The sequence below is a fragment of the Geotrypetes seraphini genome, chromosome 14, assembly GCF_902459505.1.
Source record: "Geotrypetes seraphini chromosome 14, aGeoSer1.1, whole genome shotgun sequence".
Lineage (NCBI taxonomy): Eukaryota > Metazoa > Chordata > Amphibia > Gymnophiona > Dermophiidae > Geotrypetes > Geotrypetes seraphini.
Genome location: NC_047097.1, coordinates 12,107,577 through 12,125,369, shown reverse-complemented (window position 1 = coordinate 12,125,369; position 17,793 = coordinate 12,107,577). Strand labels below are relative to the sequence as shown.

General features: G+C 46.4%; 1 protein-coding gene across 5 annotated transcripts in view; it reads left to right on the top strand.

The window, feature by feature from the left end:
- The window catches only part of LOC117348179 (golgin subfamily A member 6-like protein 6), a 101,111-nt gene that overhangs the window by 38,088 nt on the left and 45,230 nt on the right, over positions 1–17,793 (top strand). For all 5 annotated transcript variants that reach the window (XM_033919904.1, XM_033919902.1, XM_033919906.1 and 2 more), the window contains 4 exons: positions 5,938–6,017; positions 15,489–15,585; positions 16,494–16,558; positions 16,992–17,049. In XM_033919904.1, the coding sequence (XP_033775795.1) occupies positions 5,938–6,017; positions 15,489–15,585; positions 16,494–16,558; positions 16,992–17,049 (300 nt within the window). The remainder of the gene's footprint in view (positions 1–5,937; positions 6,018–15,488; positions 15,586–16,493; positions 16,559–16,991; positions 17,050–17,793) is intronic.

Sequence of the window (17,793 nt, the reverse complement as noted above, 5' to 3'; positions counted from 1 at the left end):
CCTTCTGCACTGTCCTCTCACGTTTTCCAGAACCAGTTTCCCATTGCGTTCTGCACACATGTGATTCATACTCTTCTGTTCCCTCTTGCTGTTCTTTTTTTTTTTGTAACTGTTTATTTATAACAAGAGAAAAACATCTCAGCAAAACATCAGGAATATCCAACTACAATACAGGCAGGCAATCTGCAAATCAACAAATCTCCTGATGTCACCCCCCCACCCCCTCCCCCCCCTAGTGACAGCCCCCTGCTCCCCCCCAAAAACCCAAGAACGCCACCAATAGGCACAATTACATCCCACCGTGAGGAAAAGTAGAAAAATCAGAAAAGAAGTGGTCCTAAGGTCACAGACCCCCAGTAAGAACCCCAAGAAGACACACCCCCACAAAACCCCTCCGGCCGAAGCCAATAACTCAGCTGACAACAGAACTATTCATCCCCAAACCTTCCATTGCCAGGTATCTCCCCCAAATATCGTGATATTGCTGCCATTTTCTAGTCAACAGGGCCGATAGCCGATATTTCTCACACACCCATCCCAATTTCTCTCGCACCAGAGCCAAAGTAGGTGAAGCATTACTGCGCCAGTGTTGAGCCACAGTCAGCCTAGCCGCTGTAAAAGCCAAGCGCACCAATCTATCCTGGGTGTCATCTACCCCTCCAGAGGGAAACCCCAACAAGGCCACCTCAGCTCTTTTCGCGAGAGGCACTTGAAGGAGAGCCCCCACATACTTAAACACCTGGCTCCAGAAGTCTTGAATGGAGGGGCAACTCCACCACATATGAAAGAATGTTCCCCGCTGCCCACATCCCCTCCAACAGAAGGCTGTGCCCGTGGCGGACATCTTGCTCAGAGTCACTGGAGTGAGATACCAGCGCACCAGCATTTTAAGCGCATTCTCCACCAACATAGGGGCCACAGCTAAATGATGTATCCTATACGAAATAGTTTCCCACAGAGATGCCTCAAACACCTGCCCCAAGTCCCCTTCCCAAGCCAGTAAATACGCAGGCTTCCGGCCTTTATCCTGATGCACCCATTTATACAGCAGCGAAATGCAACCTCTACGCACTGGGGACCCCAAAAGCTGCTCAAAGTCAGAACAGCTATAAGCTGCAACATCTGCCCTTTTAGCCTTCTGCAAATAACTTTTCACTTGTAGATACGGGAAGAGGTCCTTAGAATCAAGCTGATAAAGCTTTTGGATCTCTGGAAAAGCACGAATGGACTCTCCCTCTATAAATTGGCCAAAGTACTGCAACCCTTTCCTTGCCCACCGCACAAATATCCCCCCATCTCTGCCCGGTACAAAATCAGAGGCAGTGCACAATGGTAAATGATGTAACCCCTTACTACGACCCAAGAGTTTGCCCACCTCTCCCTTCCACACCCTCATTGTCCAATTAGTAAACGGGTTAGAAATGCTTCCCAACTCCCGTGCCCCCAAGTCCCCCCACATAAGCGACCCTAGGGTACGAGCCCCACCCGAGCCACTCAAAACTCCCTGCTCTACCTGCACCCACAACTTCAAAGATGGCGCATGCCACTCCACTCCCGCTCGGAGTTGAGCCGCGCGGTAGTAATGCTCCAAATGGGGGAGTCCCAGACCCCCTTCCGCTTTAAACTTGAACATGGCCCATTGAGCCACCCTGGGTCGTCTACCTCCCCACACGAATCGTAAAAGGTTCCGCTGCCATCGGAGAAGATACTGTCTAGGGACCTCAATAGGTAAAACCTGAAAAAAATACAAGAACTTTGGCAGTACCAACATCCTAATAACCTCCATGCGCCCCATCCAAGACACATATAATGAGGCCCACCGATCCATATCCCTAGCTAGGGATGCTACCAAAGGAATATAGTTAAGCTGGAATAGGGATGTCCAATCCACCCCCAACTGAATACCCAGATATCGTATAGGGCCCTTAACCCATCGAAAGGGCACCACCCTCTGAATACCCGGAATATCCACTACCGGGACCGATATATTAAGGATCTCCGTTTTTGTCATATTGGCTTTAAAGCCTGATAAAGCCCCATAGTCTGTCATAAGATCCTGAAGGGATCTAAGGGACTCCGCCGAGCCCTCCACAATTGCTAAAATATCGTCAGCAAATAAGGACAATTTATGCTCACCCCCTTGAACCCGTACGCCCTTCACCCCAGAGGCTAGTCGGATCTTTTGCGCAAGAGGCTCAATCACCAGAGCAAAAAGCAAAGGTGAGAGCGGACAACCCTGTCTCGTTCCCCGCCTGAGCTCAAAAGGAGCAGAGTATACCCCATTAATTTTCACACACGCCAGAGGTCCGTTATACAAAGACAGAATCCAAGACACATATCTGGCCCCCAGACCTACATGGTGAAGAACTGCCTCCAGAAAACGCCAATCCACGCGGTCAAAGGCCTTCTCGGCATCCACCGCCACTGCTACCCAAGGACCTCCACTGCGTCGGGCCTGCCAAATCAAATTCAAGACTTTGCGGATTCCATCTGCCGCCTGCCTTCCCCCTATGAATCCCACCTGATCTGGGTGAATAAGTGTCGGCATGTGAGGGGATAAACGATCAGCCAGCACTCGAGCCAGAATTTTGGTATCAATACCCAACAGTGAGATAGGCCTGTAGCTCCCACACTGAGTGGCATCCTTCCCTGGCTTTGGTAAAATCGTGATCCCAGCCAGCCGCATATAAAAGGGCAATTGGGCTCCCTCTCTCAGATTATTGTATAACCGCACCAACAACGGAGCCACCAATGTAGACATCTTCTTATAAAACAACCCCGTGAACCCATCTAAGCCCGGTGATTTCCCCGGTCTCAATTGTCTAATCACAGTATGTACCTCCTCCAGCGTAATGTCCTCATCCAGCCCCTGCGCTTCACAGGCCGTAAGGGATGCCAAGCCCAAATCCTGAAGATACTTCCCAATTTCTTCCCCCGACCCCTGACTCTCTGGCGTATAAAGCTGCTGATAGAATTCACGAAATCGTGCATGAATAGCCCCCTCAGCTGTCAATGTTTGTCCCGAGCCATCCTTAATAGCCATAATATTAGACTGCGTCTGCTGCAGGCGCAGACGATGAGCCAGCAATTTCCCCGCTCTATTACCAGATTCAAAGAACCTTAAACGAAGACGTTCAAGATTGAATTGAATCTCCTCATCCTCCATCTTCCCCAATTCCGCCCGAACTTCCCTTATCCGAAGCCCAAGGGGAGCTCCCCCCTGGCCCCTCTTATGTTGATCTACCAGTTGACGTAAAGTCTCTCTCAGACTCCGTTCCTTTTGCAATTGAAGCCTCTTTTTATGAGCGGCCATAGAAATAAGCTCCCCCCGCAGTACGGCCTTCAAACTTTCCCATATTGTTATCGGAGAGTAGGAATCAACATTATTATGCTCCAAAAAGTCCTCAATAACCTGTTCCACCTTGCGGACCATCTGCGGATCTTTCAATAAACTATCATTCAATCTCCAGTAGTGATCCCCTACTCTCGAAGCTCCCCATCGCACATCCATCCAAATGGGAGCATGATCTGACCAGCCAATGTCCCCAATGGAGGACCCCATTAGTCTACCCCCCCATCCCTTATCCAGATACAGCATGTCAATTCTAGTATAGACCCCATGAACAGGGGAATAGTACGTATAATCTTTATCCATGCAATGCTGAGATCTCCACCCATCTACAATATTGAGTACGTCAACCAAGTGTTTAAGGCGTTTCCTATCGGACTTAAGCCGGTCCCCTCCAACCCCCGTAGAGTCCCACCTGGGATCCATAACTAAATTAAAATCCCCTCCCACAATCACCGACCCCTTTTTAACCTGCAGTACCTTGGCCAATACCTCATCGAAAAAAGAACCCTGTTTAGAATTCGGGGCATATACATTCACCAGGGTGACTACCTCCCCATTTATCTGCCCCACCCAAATCACCCAGCGCCCCCGCTCATCCCTCCATTCCCGTTCAGGCACGATCTTAAGACGTTTAGCAAACAAAATGCCCACCCCTGCCTTTTTCCTTTCTATCCTATTAGAGGCCCAGACCCTTCCCGGATATTCTCTATACTGTACCAGCTTCTCCCCAGGACGCACAAAATGCGTTTCCTGAATGAAGCTGATATCAATACGCAGCCTTTTCAACTCCTTCAACAAAAGCTGGCGTTTACGTGGCATATTGAGGCCCTTAACATTGAAACTGCCCAATCTCAAAGAATCAGGTCCCATGACCCAAGAATCCTGCCCCACACCCTGCATCTCTCTTCCCCTTCCCCCCACTCCAGATCCAAAAGCCCATGCTGTCACCTACCCATCCCCCTATCCCCACCCCCCACCAGCCCCACCCCCCTCCCAACCCTACCCATATCCACCTGCTCCTCAGCCCTTCCATGACTCCGGGTGACCCCCCCCCAGCTCATGAACCCCTCATCCATTCCCCCTCCCCTCCCCAGCCCCCCAACAAGCATTCATCCTCAGTCTCACTCCCATAGGCACCCTCTCACACTCACCCCCATGAAGAAAGCCCCTCACATCCAACCCCCCACACAGTCCCAGCCACACATCTGCCCAGTCAAGGCATTGACAGTCCCAATTGTCCAAGTGCAGCCAAGCAGGATCCGCCATCGTTCACTCGCCACCGCTCACTCGCCAGTGCCATTGGAAGGTCCCGCTCCGCCTCTTCCACATGGTTCCTCCACCGCTCGACCACCAGCACCCGGCTTTCGGGACCTGGTCACCCGCTCTCTCCAGCGAAATTTCTCTGACTGCTGGGTCCCTTGCCGGTCCGACATCAGGACCTCTCCAGTAAGGATCCCCTCCTTCCGCAACAGTTTGCCAGCCTCCGCTACAGTGGTCACTTTCTTATGGACACCGTTGATAGTGAAAAGGAGCCCAAAGGGGAACAGCCATCTATATCTGAGGTTGTTCTGCTTCAGGATCATCACGATCGGGCGAAACTCTCTCCTGCGTTGCAAAGTAATAGCAGAAAGGTCCTGAAACACCTCCACTTTATGGGTCTTCCACTCAAACGACCCCAGATCACGGGCCTTGCGCACCATCCGCTCCTTGTCTGCATAATTGTGGAGACATGCAATAATGTCCCTTGGATAGTCATCTCGCTTGGGTCCCAGTGTGCGATGAGCCCGATCCACTTTCAAGACCCCATTGGGCTCTCCGCCGTCGTCAGCCAGGGAGAAGAGAGAGTGATATATCTCCTGCACCACCTTCACCGCATCTGCAAAATTCGCCGATTCTGGTACACCGCGGATGCGGACATTATTCCGGCGGGACCGGTTTTCCAAATCCTCCACCCGGTGGTAACAGTCCTGCCAGTCCTTTTGGGCTGCCTCAAATGCCCCACTCAAATTTTGTACCACCTCCTCCTGCTCCCCCATTCTCCTTTCAGTCTCCTCCACTCTCCCCATGAGGTCGGCTATGTCCCTCTTGATTTCTTTCACTGCATCCCGGATTTTCCCTTTGACTCCAGCAACTTCCTGCTTAATGTCGCAGACCCATTGCTGGAGGTCTGCTTTAGTCACAGCTGCGGATGATGATTCCATTCTCCGCAGTCTCGGAGAAGACCCCCTCTCCGACTCTTCATCGGACCCGCTCTCCCCGGACTCACGCTGGGACGCGCACGAGGCTCCGCGCGACTGACGCAGGCCGCTCTTTTCTGGCGCCTTCTCGTGCGGTCTCCCTTCGTCGGGTTTCTTTTTAGACGGCATATTCTGAAGCCGCTCCGCTGCACTCGCACTGCTCACCGGGTACCCCGCTCGCTACCGCGGCTTGCCTGCTCCTGATCGGGGGAACGTTCGCTCGAGGATCAGAGCTCCGGCTCTAACCCGCCATTCAGGGTGGTGACGTCACCGGAAGTCTCCCCTCTTGCTGTTCTGAAGGAGCCATACATTGAATACCAGAGGTCCAAATCTGTTTCTGTCTTTCAGAACATGGAGCTCCTAGAGGACTGCGAGATGCTTCAGGCTGATGCAGAGGAGCTGTCTGAGCTGAGAGCCGTCGTACAGAGGTGGGCAAAATTCCCATTCTCAACCATGAAAACAGGAAACAACTTTTGAGTTTACTCGCATATTGGGCAAGTTTATAAAAGCCCATTTCCGCAGGTGAAGCAATGTTTAATCTGCGGAAAGGATTTTCAAAATTACCCTTAGAAGGGCCAGTTCTATAAGTGGGCAATTCCTTATATGTACCTTGATGCCTGTTTATAATGGTGTCTGAGCAATTGGCATTCTAAAATGCTGTTATAACCTAGCATTGGTGCGTCTACATGTACACAGGTGTAGCTGCACTAGTCATAGACCTGACATCACTACATTCATGTGCACAAAAGCCAAAAATATACACAGCTGACAATATTCTGTAAGCTCAGTGTGCAAGTGGAAGCTCTGCCCATGCCCCTTCCATGCTTCATTTATGTAAATGCCCTCCCCTTGTATTTACATTCTATGCCACTTACCAGTGTGTTTTTAGACTCCATGCTATCTCGGACACATGTAATTGTACACATATCTGTGAAAATGCTAGTACTTTGTACATTTATGCATTTAAAAAAGTGCCCAGTTATACGTAGATTTACCCTTAGACTGTTGTAAGGAGCAGGCTAGATGGGCAGCCTTCTGTGGCACCAGCGAAGTGTGCCTCTTCAGAGGTCAGGCTGCCAGTGAGCTGTGGTGCAACTATAATGAACAGGATCCCTGGAGCTTTTAAATAACTCGTAGTCTACAGTAGAGAATGACACGGTGACAAAATTCATCACCGTCCCCGCCCCCGCGGATAACCGCGGGAAATAATCCCATGTCATTTTCTAGTGTCTATTTCAACCTCAGTCCTTCTACACCAGCATTCTTCAAAGCAAAGCTTGCGAGTCAGTGGCTGTGCTTATGTGAGCCAATGATAATGAAGCCATTGTGACATCACTGATGTGATTGGTTCTTAGACACTGGTGAAATGAGGCATTATGACATCACAATATCTGCTCTGTATACCAGAGACTGTCATTCTGTAGTGTCTGTTTCAACCTCAGTCCTTCTACACCAGCATTCTTCAAAGCAAAGCTTGCGGGTCAGTGGTTGTGGCCATTCATACTCTGATTCTTCCCTCTTTCCTTAAAGAATGACATGAAGATGGTTTCCCGCGGTTATCCGCAGGGACGGGAATGGTGATGAATTTTGACACCGTGTCTTTCTCTAGTCTACAGCCACCTGTTTGGAGAGGGCTCCCTGGACATCTACCGTATTTTCACGTAGATAACGCGCACCCGTGTAAAACGCGCACACGGGTATAGCGCGCGGAAAACACAAATTTATGTAAAGAAATTTTTATATACCGCGCTCACGGGTATACCGCGCATGCCGCCCCGACTCTCCTCTGGCTGCCCTGACTCTCCTCTGGCTGCCCTGACTTTCTGTTCACTGCCCCGACTCTCCGTTCGCTGCCCCGACTCTCCTCTTGCTGCCCCGACTCTCCGTTCACCTGCCCCGACTTTCCGTTCGCTGCCCCCGACTCTCCTCTGGCTGCCCCGACTCTCCTCTGGCTGCCCTGACTTTCCGTTCGCTGCCCCAACTCTCCTCTGGCTGCCCCGACTCTCCGTTCACCTGCCCCGACTTTCCGTTCGCTGCCCTGACTCTCCTCTGGCTGCCCCGACTCTCCTCTGGCTGCCCTGACTTTCCGTTCGCTGCCCCGACTCTCCGTTCGCTGCCCCGATTCTCCTCTGGCTGCCCCGACTCTCCGTTCACCTGCCCCGACTTTCCGTTCACTGCCCCGACTCTCCTCTGGCTGCCCTGACTTTCCATTCGCTGCCCCGACTCTCCTCTGGTTGCCCCGACTCTCCTTTCACCCGCCCCGACTTTCCGTTCACTGCCCCGACTCTCCTCTGGCTGCCCCGACTCTCCGTTCGCTGCCCCGACTCTCTTCTGGTTGCCCCGACTCTCCGTTCTCCCGCCCTGACTTTCCGTTCACTGCCCCGACTCTTCTCTGGCTGCCCCGACTCTCCTCTGGCTGCCCCGACTTTCCGTGCGCTGCCCCGACTCTCCGTGCGCTGCCCCGACTCTCCTTTCGCCCGCCCTGCCCTGCTCCCAGCTCTGTAAGCATGCGCAATGGTCTGAGCATGCTTGCTGCTTAGTTTTCTGCGCCGGGTTGTGGGGGCGCGCTTTTGACCTGTCACCAAGGCGGTTTTTCTGGCGGTGTGCTTTTCACCACGTGGCTATGGCCCCCCTCTACCTGGCCTTGTAATTTGCCCAGTGAATACTATTTTGACTATACAACAGCATCTCAGCCTTTGGGTAAGCCTATAAAAGATTAATGCTGCATGTAGAGCCCACATTTTAATTTGATCTCTTCAGATTGGTATTCTGCATATATCTACCCGGTAGTAGAGTTTATCAATTAAATTTAAATTTACCGCCATAATGGCAGGAATGAGACGAAAGTCATATACAGCGGACTTTAAGCTTCAAGTCGTTGCGAAAGCTGAGGAAATAGGCAACCGGGCCGCAGCGAGAGAGTTCGATGTTGGAGAAACATCGGTGCGTGAATGGAGAAAAGATAAGAAGGAACTGGAGAAATGCAATCCGCGAAAACGGGCACATCGTGGGGCCAAACCAAAATGGCCTCAGCTGGAGGATGACTTGAAGCAGTGGATTCTGGCGAGAAGGGAGCAAAATCAATCAGTCTCTACTGTTGCGATTCAGATGAAGGCAAAACTACTTGCCAATGGAAGAGGAATACCCGACTTCAAAGCTGGCTTCACATGGATCTCAAAATTTATGAAAAGGAACGGACTATCAGTTAGATTGAGAACAACTGTTGGCCAGCGACTTCCAGATGACTGGCAGCAAAAATTGATTGATTTCTGTGACTTTGTCGCCAAAGAAATATCTGAACTTGGCATCACTGCAAAGGACGTCATCAACATGGATGAAATTCCAATGGCATTCGACATTCCAGCAACAAGAACCATAGCCCCCACAGGTACTAAATCTGTTGCCATCACCACAACTGGGCATGAAAGAACGTGTTTTACAGTCGTTCTTGGTTGCTCAGCTAGCGGGGTTAAGTTAAAGCCCATGCTCATTTTCAAAAGGGTCACTGTGCCCCGTGAAAAGCTGCCCACCAGTGTGGTTGTGCACTGCAACAAGAAGGGATGGATGGACTGCGACGTAATGAGATTGTGGGTAGATAAATGCTTTAGGGCAAGACAGGGTGGATTCTTTGCAAAAAAATCCTTGTTAATTTTTGATGCCATGGCTGCCCACAAAAAAAAAAAATGTTCAGGCCTACATTAATTCTACTCGTGCCCACATCGCTGTGATACCTGGAGGCCTGACATGTAAGCTGCAACCACTTGACATCGCAGTGAATCATCCATTCAAGACTTTTATTAGAAAGGAGTGGGAGGAGTGGATGCAGAGCGGCACGCACGAATACACACCCGCGGGGCGGCTGAAGCAGGCAACTTTCACAGAAGTCTGCAAGTGGGTGGCTTCAGCATGGGACAAAATAACACCAGATACCATTCGAAACGGATTTAGAAAAGCGGGCATTGTTTATGAAACCAGTGACACTACGGGTACTACCAGTGCAGCGGAAGGAGGCAACAACATGGATATCAGCGATGATGATGATGACGATGATGACGATATCACTTCGGAAATAAACGAGGATCGTCTGCAGGCCGTGCTCAGTTTATTTAATGACGATGATGACAATTCGGATTTTGATGGATTCAAGGATTCAGATGACTGTGATGATGATGACTGAATAAACCTGTAAACTTTGTTTATTTACAACTTTACCGTAATTACGGTAACTGTATTTAGATTATTTTGTCCTCGATACTTCGTTTGATCTACCGGTTAATGTTATAGTTTATAAGAATGAACATGTAATTTCTGTTCTTGTTGCTGAATTCATACTCACTAACTCTAGATTAAAAGTTATACGGTTGTTTATAAGAATGAACAGTTTTTTTTCTTTTCACGTGTTTGGTTGGAGGGTGTGTGAATGGTGCGTGAGTTCTCCTATGTCTGGTTGAGGTGGATTGAAGAAATTTAGCTGAAGAAATTATGGTAGTTAACCCCCCCCCCCCCCATTCCACACACATTACGGTAATTCTCTTCCATTTTTGTTCCCATTATAAAAAACACTGATAAGTTTCCAGAAAAAAATACATTAAAATAAGAAGTGAAAACAAAGGCCCCTACAGATAAAAAATACATTAAAATAAGAAGTGAAAACAAAGGCCCCTACAGATGAGAACATAACATAAGAATAGCCTAACTGGGTCAGTCCAATGGTCCATCATGCCCAGTAGCCCATTCTCATGGTAGCCAATCCAGGTCACTAATACCTGGTCAAAACCCAAAGAATAGCAAACATTCCATGCTATGGATCCAGGGCAAGCAGACGCTTCCCCCATGTCTTAATAACAGACTATGGACTTTTCCTCCAGGAATTTGTCCAAACCTTTTTAAAACCAGCAACGCTATCTGCTTTTACCATAACTTAAATCTTTCCTTCCAAACAAACACCTTGCTAGATGTCAAATACAGAAAGAACAAGGTAACTTCACAAGGACTTAGCTGTGCAGGAAATGTGAATCTCCTCATACACCCACCATATAGTGCAAAAATGTGCAAAGGTCTGTTTTTTTCTTTCGATCACTACATAGCCTAATGCCACACAAATATATTCTGAAGGTCAATGCTAAGGTTAACAAAGTTTCCTTCCTTGGACCACAAGGAGATACTGACAAACCATTAGAAGAGATCCCAAAACAACTACGCAGGCACAACACCACTCAGTGTGTGAACCAGTTCAGTGGAGTGGACTACGGTAACTGGGGGGTGGAAATGGACCCGGAGTTTTCTCAGCAGAATTTCCCAGAACATCTCTTCCTCTCAAAACATTGACACGCTGATGGGTTTATTTTATAGCTTTTTCACTCCCTTCGGTCTGCCTGTCCCCCCTTGAAGTCCTGCCTGTCCCCCCTTGAAGTCCTGTCCCCCCTTGAAGTCCTGCCTGTCCCCCCTTGAAGTCCTGTCCCCATCCTGAAAGCCTGATGCCCCCTCCCCCCGATTCATCATCCGGAAGGACCGCTCGCACCCCCACCGCTCGCACTCCCACCCCGATGGACCGCTCCCACTCCCACTACGCTGCTTCCTGCTCCCCTGATGGAGACAAGGACGTATTCTTTATTGTTTGATCATGTTTTCCATAATAATATTATAGACATCTGAGGGAGGTAGAATACTGTATGATTTATGTAATTAATTATTCCCCTTGTTTCCAAAACCACAAAAGCGTTTTTTAGTGCAGGCTGGTGCGCTGAATGCTCTGCGCTGATCCCAACGCCCAGAGTTTTATAAGCGGTGGGAGCAGCGCAGAGCATTCAGCGTGCTGGCCTACACTAAAAACAACTTTTGTGGTTTTGTAAAAGGGGGGGGGGGGTAAAATGATGTGAATTTGTGATTTTAGTATGGTTATTATGAAAACATTGATGTTGGGTGGGAGAACTTTTATGATATAACTATGACATTTTAGAATGTGGGTTTTGAATTAACAGTATATTTCTGGACAAACTGCTGATAAAGTTTGTCAGATTATGATTATTTGAAGAGAGCAGTTTTTACCATGGTGAATACCAATTTATCTGGAGCTCATCAAGATGCAATTCAAAGGGAAAGTGTTGTGGAGAAATTTTAAGAGCCCAGGAAGCTACTCAGAAGTAAATCTCAGAGACGGAGATGAAATTATTTTCTCTGTATAAAGGTTTTATTCTGACCCACAGGTCAGAGAACAGCTGGAGACCAACATCCCAACTTAAAAGCTTTTTTTATCCTTTAGGCCTCCTCTTATCAAGCTGTGTAAAGGGTTTTTTTTATTGCAGACTGCAGCGATAAAAGCTCCAACACTCATAGATTTCCTATGAGTGTCGAAGTTTTTTATTGCAGCGGTCTGCGATAAAAAAAAGCCCTTACGCAGCTTGATAAAAGGGGGCCTTAATAAAAGAAAGAAAAAAAAAGTCTCTTGAAACCAAAATCACTGCTGTATGTAATAAAAATTACATTACATTATATTAGTGATTTTTTTTTTTAATTATTTATTTATAAAATTTTACAATATTTTCAAGCGTATACATCTTGTACAGTAAAGTGAGATAAACAACATATTAAACTAAAATTGCAAAATTAATATTACTACAAGGAAATACTAATCTAGCTAATCTCACACTAGTCCTCAATTTTATTGGATCCATAATTAAGAGTAGAACATATATAATTCAAATTAATTAAATAAGAAAAATCCTTATCTGACTAAAGTGCAGGAAGCTAACTTTCCATGGACGTTGTTATTCCTTTTTCTAGACGTTTCATTGAGAGAAAGCTAATCAGTTGAGATGGCTCTGTAAATATATACTTCAATGATAAATATCTAACTACACATTTACATGGATATCTCAAAAAGAAAATACCCCCTATTTGAGTCACTCCAGGTTTTAGAATTAAAAATTCTTTCCTTCTTTTTTGAGTCTCTCTAGAGACATCAGGAAAAATCTGAATGTGCTGTCCCAGGAAGTCTTTGGATCTATTTTTAAAGAAAAGTTTTAATATCCAATCCCTGTCTGGAGCCAAAGCCACAGACAGCAAGAGAGTAGCTGGAACAGCCAATTCTCTATCTGATTGTTCCAGTATTACCGAAATGTCCAATGACCTCTCCCGGGGTTCCTCAATTTTTTCTTCTTCTTTGAATTGGGGCTTAGCAGGTAGGTAATACACTCTTGTAAGAGGAGGTAAGGAGTTTTCAGGAATTTCCAAAATTTCCATAAAATATCTTTTCACCATTTCTCTAGGAGAAGTTGACAGGATTCTTGGGAAATTTATAAATCTCAAGTTATTTATTCGACCATTATTCTCCTGCACTTCCAACTTCTTCCTGAGTAATATATTATCTTTAACCAACATATCTTGATTTTGTTTCAGTAGCATTAGCTCCTTATTTGTATTTTGTGTCTCTGTTTTAAATTGTGACATGTCCTGCTTTAAAACTTTTATTTCTTCCTTTTGTTCTTTTAATTCTTTATCCAAACTTTTTATTTGAGGATTTAAGGAATTCCCCAGATTCACTACCAAGTCCCATAATGCTTCGAGTGTGACTGTAGGAGGTTTTGTAGGTGAGAAAAGTTGTAATGGTGTAGTATCTAAATGTTCTGAAATTAGCTTTACCTCAGTGACGTCTTGTATTCCTCCAACCTCTGTTGTCCCGGTCGCAAGTCCCGTTGTCATATTCGGCGAGCCCTCCATACTAGCCTCTGTGGACAAAGAAGAAACCACCTCCTCAGGTGGATTCTGGTCCCGTGGGGAGCTGGCAGCTTGCGGCGTCGGTTGGAGGGGTGGCGTCCTAACGTCGGGGCTAAGAGTGACATCATGCTCAGGGGAACCCACCGCACTACTCTCCGGCGGTGTCCCCAACGAGCTAGCACCCGACCCTTCTTGTTCCCGTTGTAGGCGTCGGAGAAAATCATCAATAGTAACCACTGGGGTTAAGGGTCGCCGGGAGGCTCCTCCGGTGTTCCTTCCTCGTCTTTTCGGCATTATTAAGAAAGAAAAAACTTCAATGACGTCCTCACTGCAGCAGATATGGAATAGACTTCTTAGATCCAATAATTAGTGATTTCTATTCCGCCTGTGCCTAGGCGGATTACAAATTATAAGAGATCTGGACATTACTGAGAGAATTGCGTAACAAAGATTATCTAGAGAAATTACATAACAGATTATCTAGAGAAATTACATAACAGTGATTCATGTACTTTACATGGTGTGGTAGAGGATTCAATTATAAGAATTACATTTAAGAGAATCAAGTGATAACAGGATATAGTGGAGAATATCAGTATATACGGGTTACAGACGAGAAGTTACCTAACAATGATGTAAGAAGTTTGTTGGATAGTGAGGTAAATGCTTATTTAGGAATCTGAGTATTTTTGGAAGGAAAGGTTCTAGGAGTTGACTAATGTGATATTCAAGAGAGGGAGAGCTTGTGCGAAAGGGGAGGAGACTAGTTAGTAAGGACGTGTTTTTTGAATAGAAATGTTTTGATTTCTTTTCGAAACACTTTGATGAGCCAAATATAAAGCAATAAAGCCATTGTGACATCACTGACTTTTAGACATCGGTGGAACGAGACATTATGACATCCCAATATCAGCTCTGGTTACCAAATACTGAAACTCTTTACACTAAGGAGGACTTAGGGCATATTGTTTTACCATTAAAAACTTTATCTCATGCTATTTAATGTAATGTGACCTAGGGCCTGTTTTACAAAGCCACGCTAGCGGCCGCAGCACGGTAACGGCCCCGAAGCCCTTAGAGATTTAAAGGGCTTCGGGGCTCTTGCCGCACGGCAGCCGCTACCGTGGCTTTGTAAAACAGGCCCCTAGTTACTAATAACTGGGATTAACAGTAAAATAATTGTAACCCACATTGATAACTTCATCCGTTAATAAAATTCTGCAAACCAACTAGACAAGAAATTATCTATCTACAAAAATCACATAGGCCCCCTTTTATCAAGTTGTGTTAGGGTATTTTACTGCAGCAGCCGGCAATGAAAAACCCTAATGCGGCTTAATAATAATAAATTTTATTTTTATACTGCAGTACCTCTCAGTTCTATGCGGTTAACAATAATGAAAAGCTGAACGAAAACAGCGATAGTACAGCAATAGCATTAAAATTTCATAACAACCAGCAAATTATCAAAAAGATAGGTTTTAACATTTTTTCTCTAAACTGAACAAAAACAGTGATAATGCAGCATAATAACATCAGACAAATTTATCAAAAACATAAGTTTTAACATTTTTCCTAAAAATTTGGTCGGACTTAGATGCCACAATCAGACCACTTAGGGCCTCTTCTACTAAATCGCGCTAGCGGTTTTAGCGCAGAGAGCCGCGCTGGATGGCCTGCGCTGCTCCCGACGCTCATAGGAACTCAGTGAACGTCGGGAGCAGTGCGGGCCATTCAGCGCGGCTCCCTGCGCTAAAAACGCTAGTGCGGTTTAGTAGAAGAGGGGGGGGGGTGTTAGCGTTTTACTCCACTTACCAGCTTGAAATCTTGCATACAAACATCCTTTTAAGGATGGAAACGAAAAAAGAGCCGCCACGTGTACGGCGGTCATTGCCTGAAAGTCTGAAATGTTTTAACATATAACATGGTACATTTCCAAATAGAATCTCACAACTAATACAAGCAAATTTGAAAAGTATTCTCACTTCAACAGGAAGCCAATGCAACTTCCTAAGATAAGGTGTTATATGTTCAGATTTCTTCAAGAACCACCGTGTTCTGAATAACTCTCATCTTCCTAGTAGTTTTCTTATAGGATAAAAGGGGACCATAATTTGCTTCTGGTCTCTGCAGCATTACGTGCAGCTAAAAACTTTTCCTTTGGTCCTTTTGTATTTGTGCAGCTTGAAGGAAGAGAACAGGGATCTAACGAGGCAATTAGGAGAACATCATCAGATTACCCGGCTGCTCCAGTTACAAAGCAGCATTGCAGCAAATTCAGTAAGATTCAGAGCACATGTCAATTACATCCATTTATATATCTTTCCTTTATATTGATCAGGACCCTCAGCGCTAACAAATATTACTGGGGAGATTTTGTTCTTCCTGTGCATGAATACCACAAAACCCCAGCCTGGAATGTCTTCACCAAGAGTTAACCCTAATGTCCATGTACAAATGTTAACCCCTTCCCAGCCCCATTCTTGGGAGCAAGTTACATATGTGCTGGCTGCACAGGTGGGATTTTAGGTGCATAACAGTCGTGTAACTTTATAACTGCTTATTTCTGTCCTTAAAGTTTTGGGTGGGTCTGAGCCAAAGTGGGTGGGCAGGAGAACCCTACCCCTTGTCTGGCATCTCTCCCTTCCCTTTTCTGCAGGCAATTGGCGGTCTCTTAACTCCCCTCCCCAACTCCACTCCCCAACCCCCTGGCCTTTTAAGTCCTTTAGCTCTTTGCCAGCAGCCAGAAGCAACTCATACCTGCGCTGATCCTCAGCCTTTCCTCTGATGCAACTTCTTAGTCCCTCAAATAAGGCGTTGAATCAGAGAGAAGGCTTAGGGCTAGAGCGAGCAGTGGGGGTGAGTCACTGATCATTGCCAGCGAAGAACTGAAGGATTTAAAAGGTACCAGGGGGTTGGGAGAATGGAGTTAAGAGACGCCTGATTACACAAGAGGGGAGGGAGAGATTCTAGGAGTTTTTAGCTGGTAGAGTTTGGGGATCCCCACCAGTCACATCACAGCTGTGCTGCTGCTGGGTGGGTTTGAGTTCGAAGTGGGTCAGACTGTGCCCACCCATGTCTACCGCTCTGATAGTGCCATATTTGCGGAGCTGAAGGAGACTTCTGGGTCTAAAAAAGGAAGAAATATAAGAAGATATGATTATAAATGTGCTGTCCTGTTTCTCTAGGATATGGATTCAAAGATGCTGACAAATGAGCTAGAGGCGCTTCATAAGGAGATGCGACAAACTCAGTAAGGGCTTCTTCTCTTTCAAGAGGCTTGATCTGAAGATCTAAGAAGTGATTAATCACAGCACTTGAACTGCAGTGTGATTCAACAATTCTGTAGAGGTTGTCCAGTCTAGCTCTGCTCCTATTCATGCCTTGAGCATGGCTAAGAAATGATCTCCTTGCCAACCACTTGTTTCCTGGTTTTAATTCTTGGGCAAGTCACTTTTACCCTTGGGCAAGTTGATTAACCCTCTATTACCCAGTTTTGATCTCTAGAACTGCTCTGCTTCACACTGATATCTTCTCCGACATATTTCTTATAGATGGGGCAAGCTAGAATAACCAAATCTCTATTTCTACATTGTCTTTAAAAATGATTTTATGGGCATCAGGGTTGAAACTAGACTATGGTATTGTGGTAACAGGTTTTCTTTTCTTTTGTTTTTGTTCTAAAGTACCAGGATGAAGGAACTGGAGATGGAAAAAGCTGATCTGGAGACACAACTTAGGAAGGTAAGCCTTTTGTTAGGGGACATTTAGAAGGACACAGAGGACCAGTCCTGTTCAATCCTGAAGTACGATCATACTGAGTTACAGTTGTGTTTGTGTGGCTCAGCCAATGACGCCCCACTGCCCTGCCCATTTTGCCTGTACCAATGAGAGGAGATGCTGGATTGGAAGCAATTTTTGGGTCTCTCATTATTTAAACTCTGTGCAGCTGCATTGCTTGCACAGAGTTCATAGATCCTGTGGTGCGAGTTGTGTTCATAGCTCAAGGGTGATACCTAATGGCCCATGAATGCAGGATACTGGAACCAGTAGGATTTGCACCAGGTATCAAAGGCAATATACTGTATATGCATATTGTCCATTTTCAGCTTCCCGCATTGACTTTTGTACTTGTATTTTGCATGGATACATTTCTTATGGAAAATAGAATGTGAGAACTGAAATACAATTTATTGGTGTTGCTTTCCAATCTTGTCCACAGCATGATTTTGAGAATGCCTTCCCCAAATGTAATGCTGTGGAACACTTCCAATCCTTTTAGGTGGCGTGAAGAAGGCACTTTTTAGACACCTTTTGCACTTGTCCTCTCAAAGGCCTGCCTAAGTTCTTGGGCTCTGGATGCTCCTCATCAGGCTTGCCTTGTTTCTCAGTTTATGCATTTATTTTCTGGTTGCACTGACTAGTGGTGTAGTCATGGGGGCAGGGGTGCTCAAGGATCTGGGCTCTCTCACTTTGAGTGTCAACCCC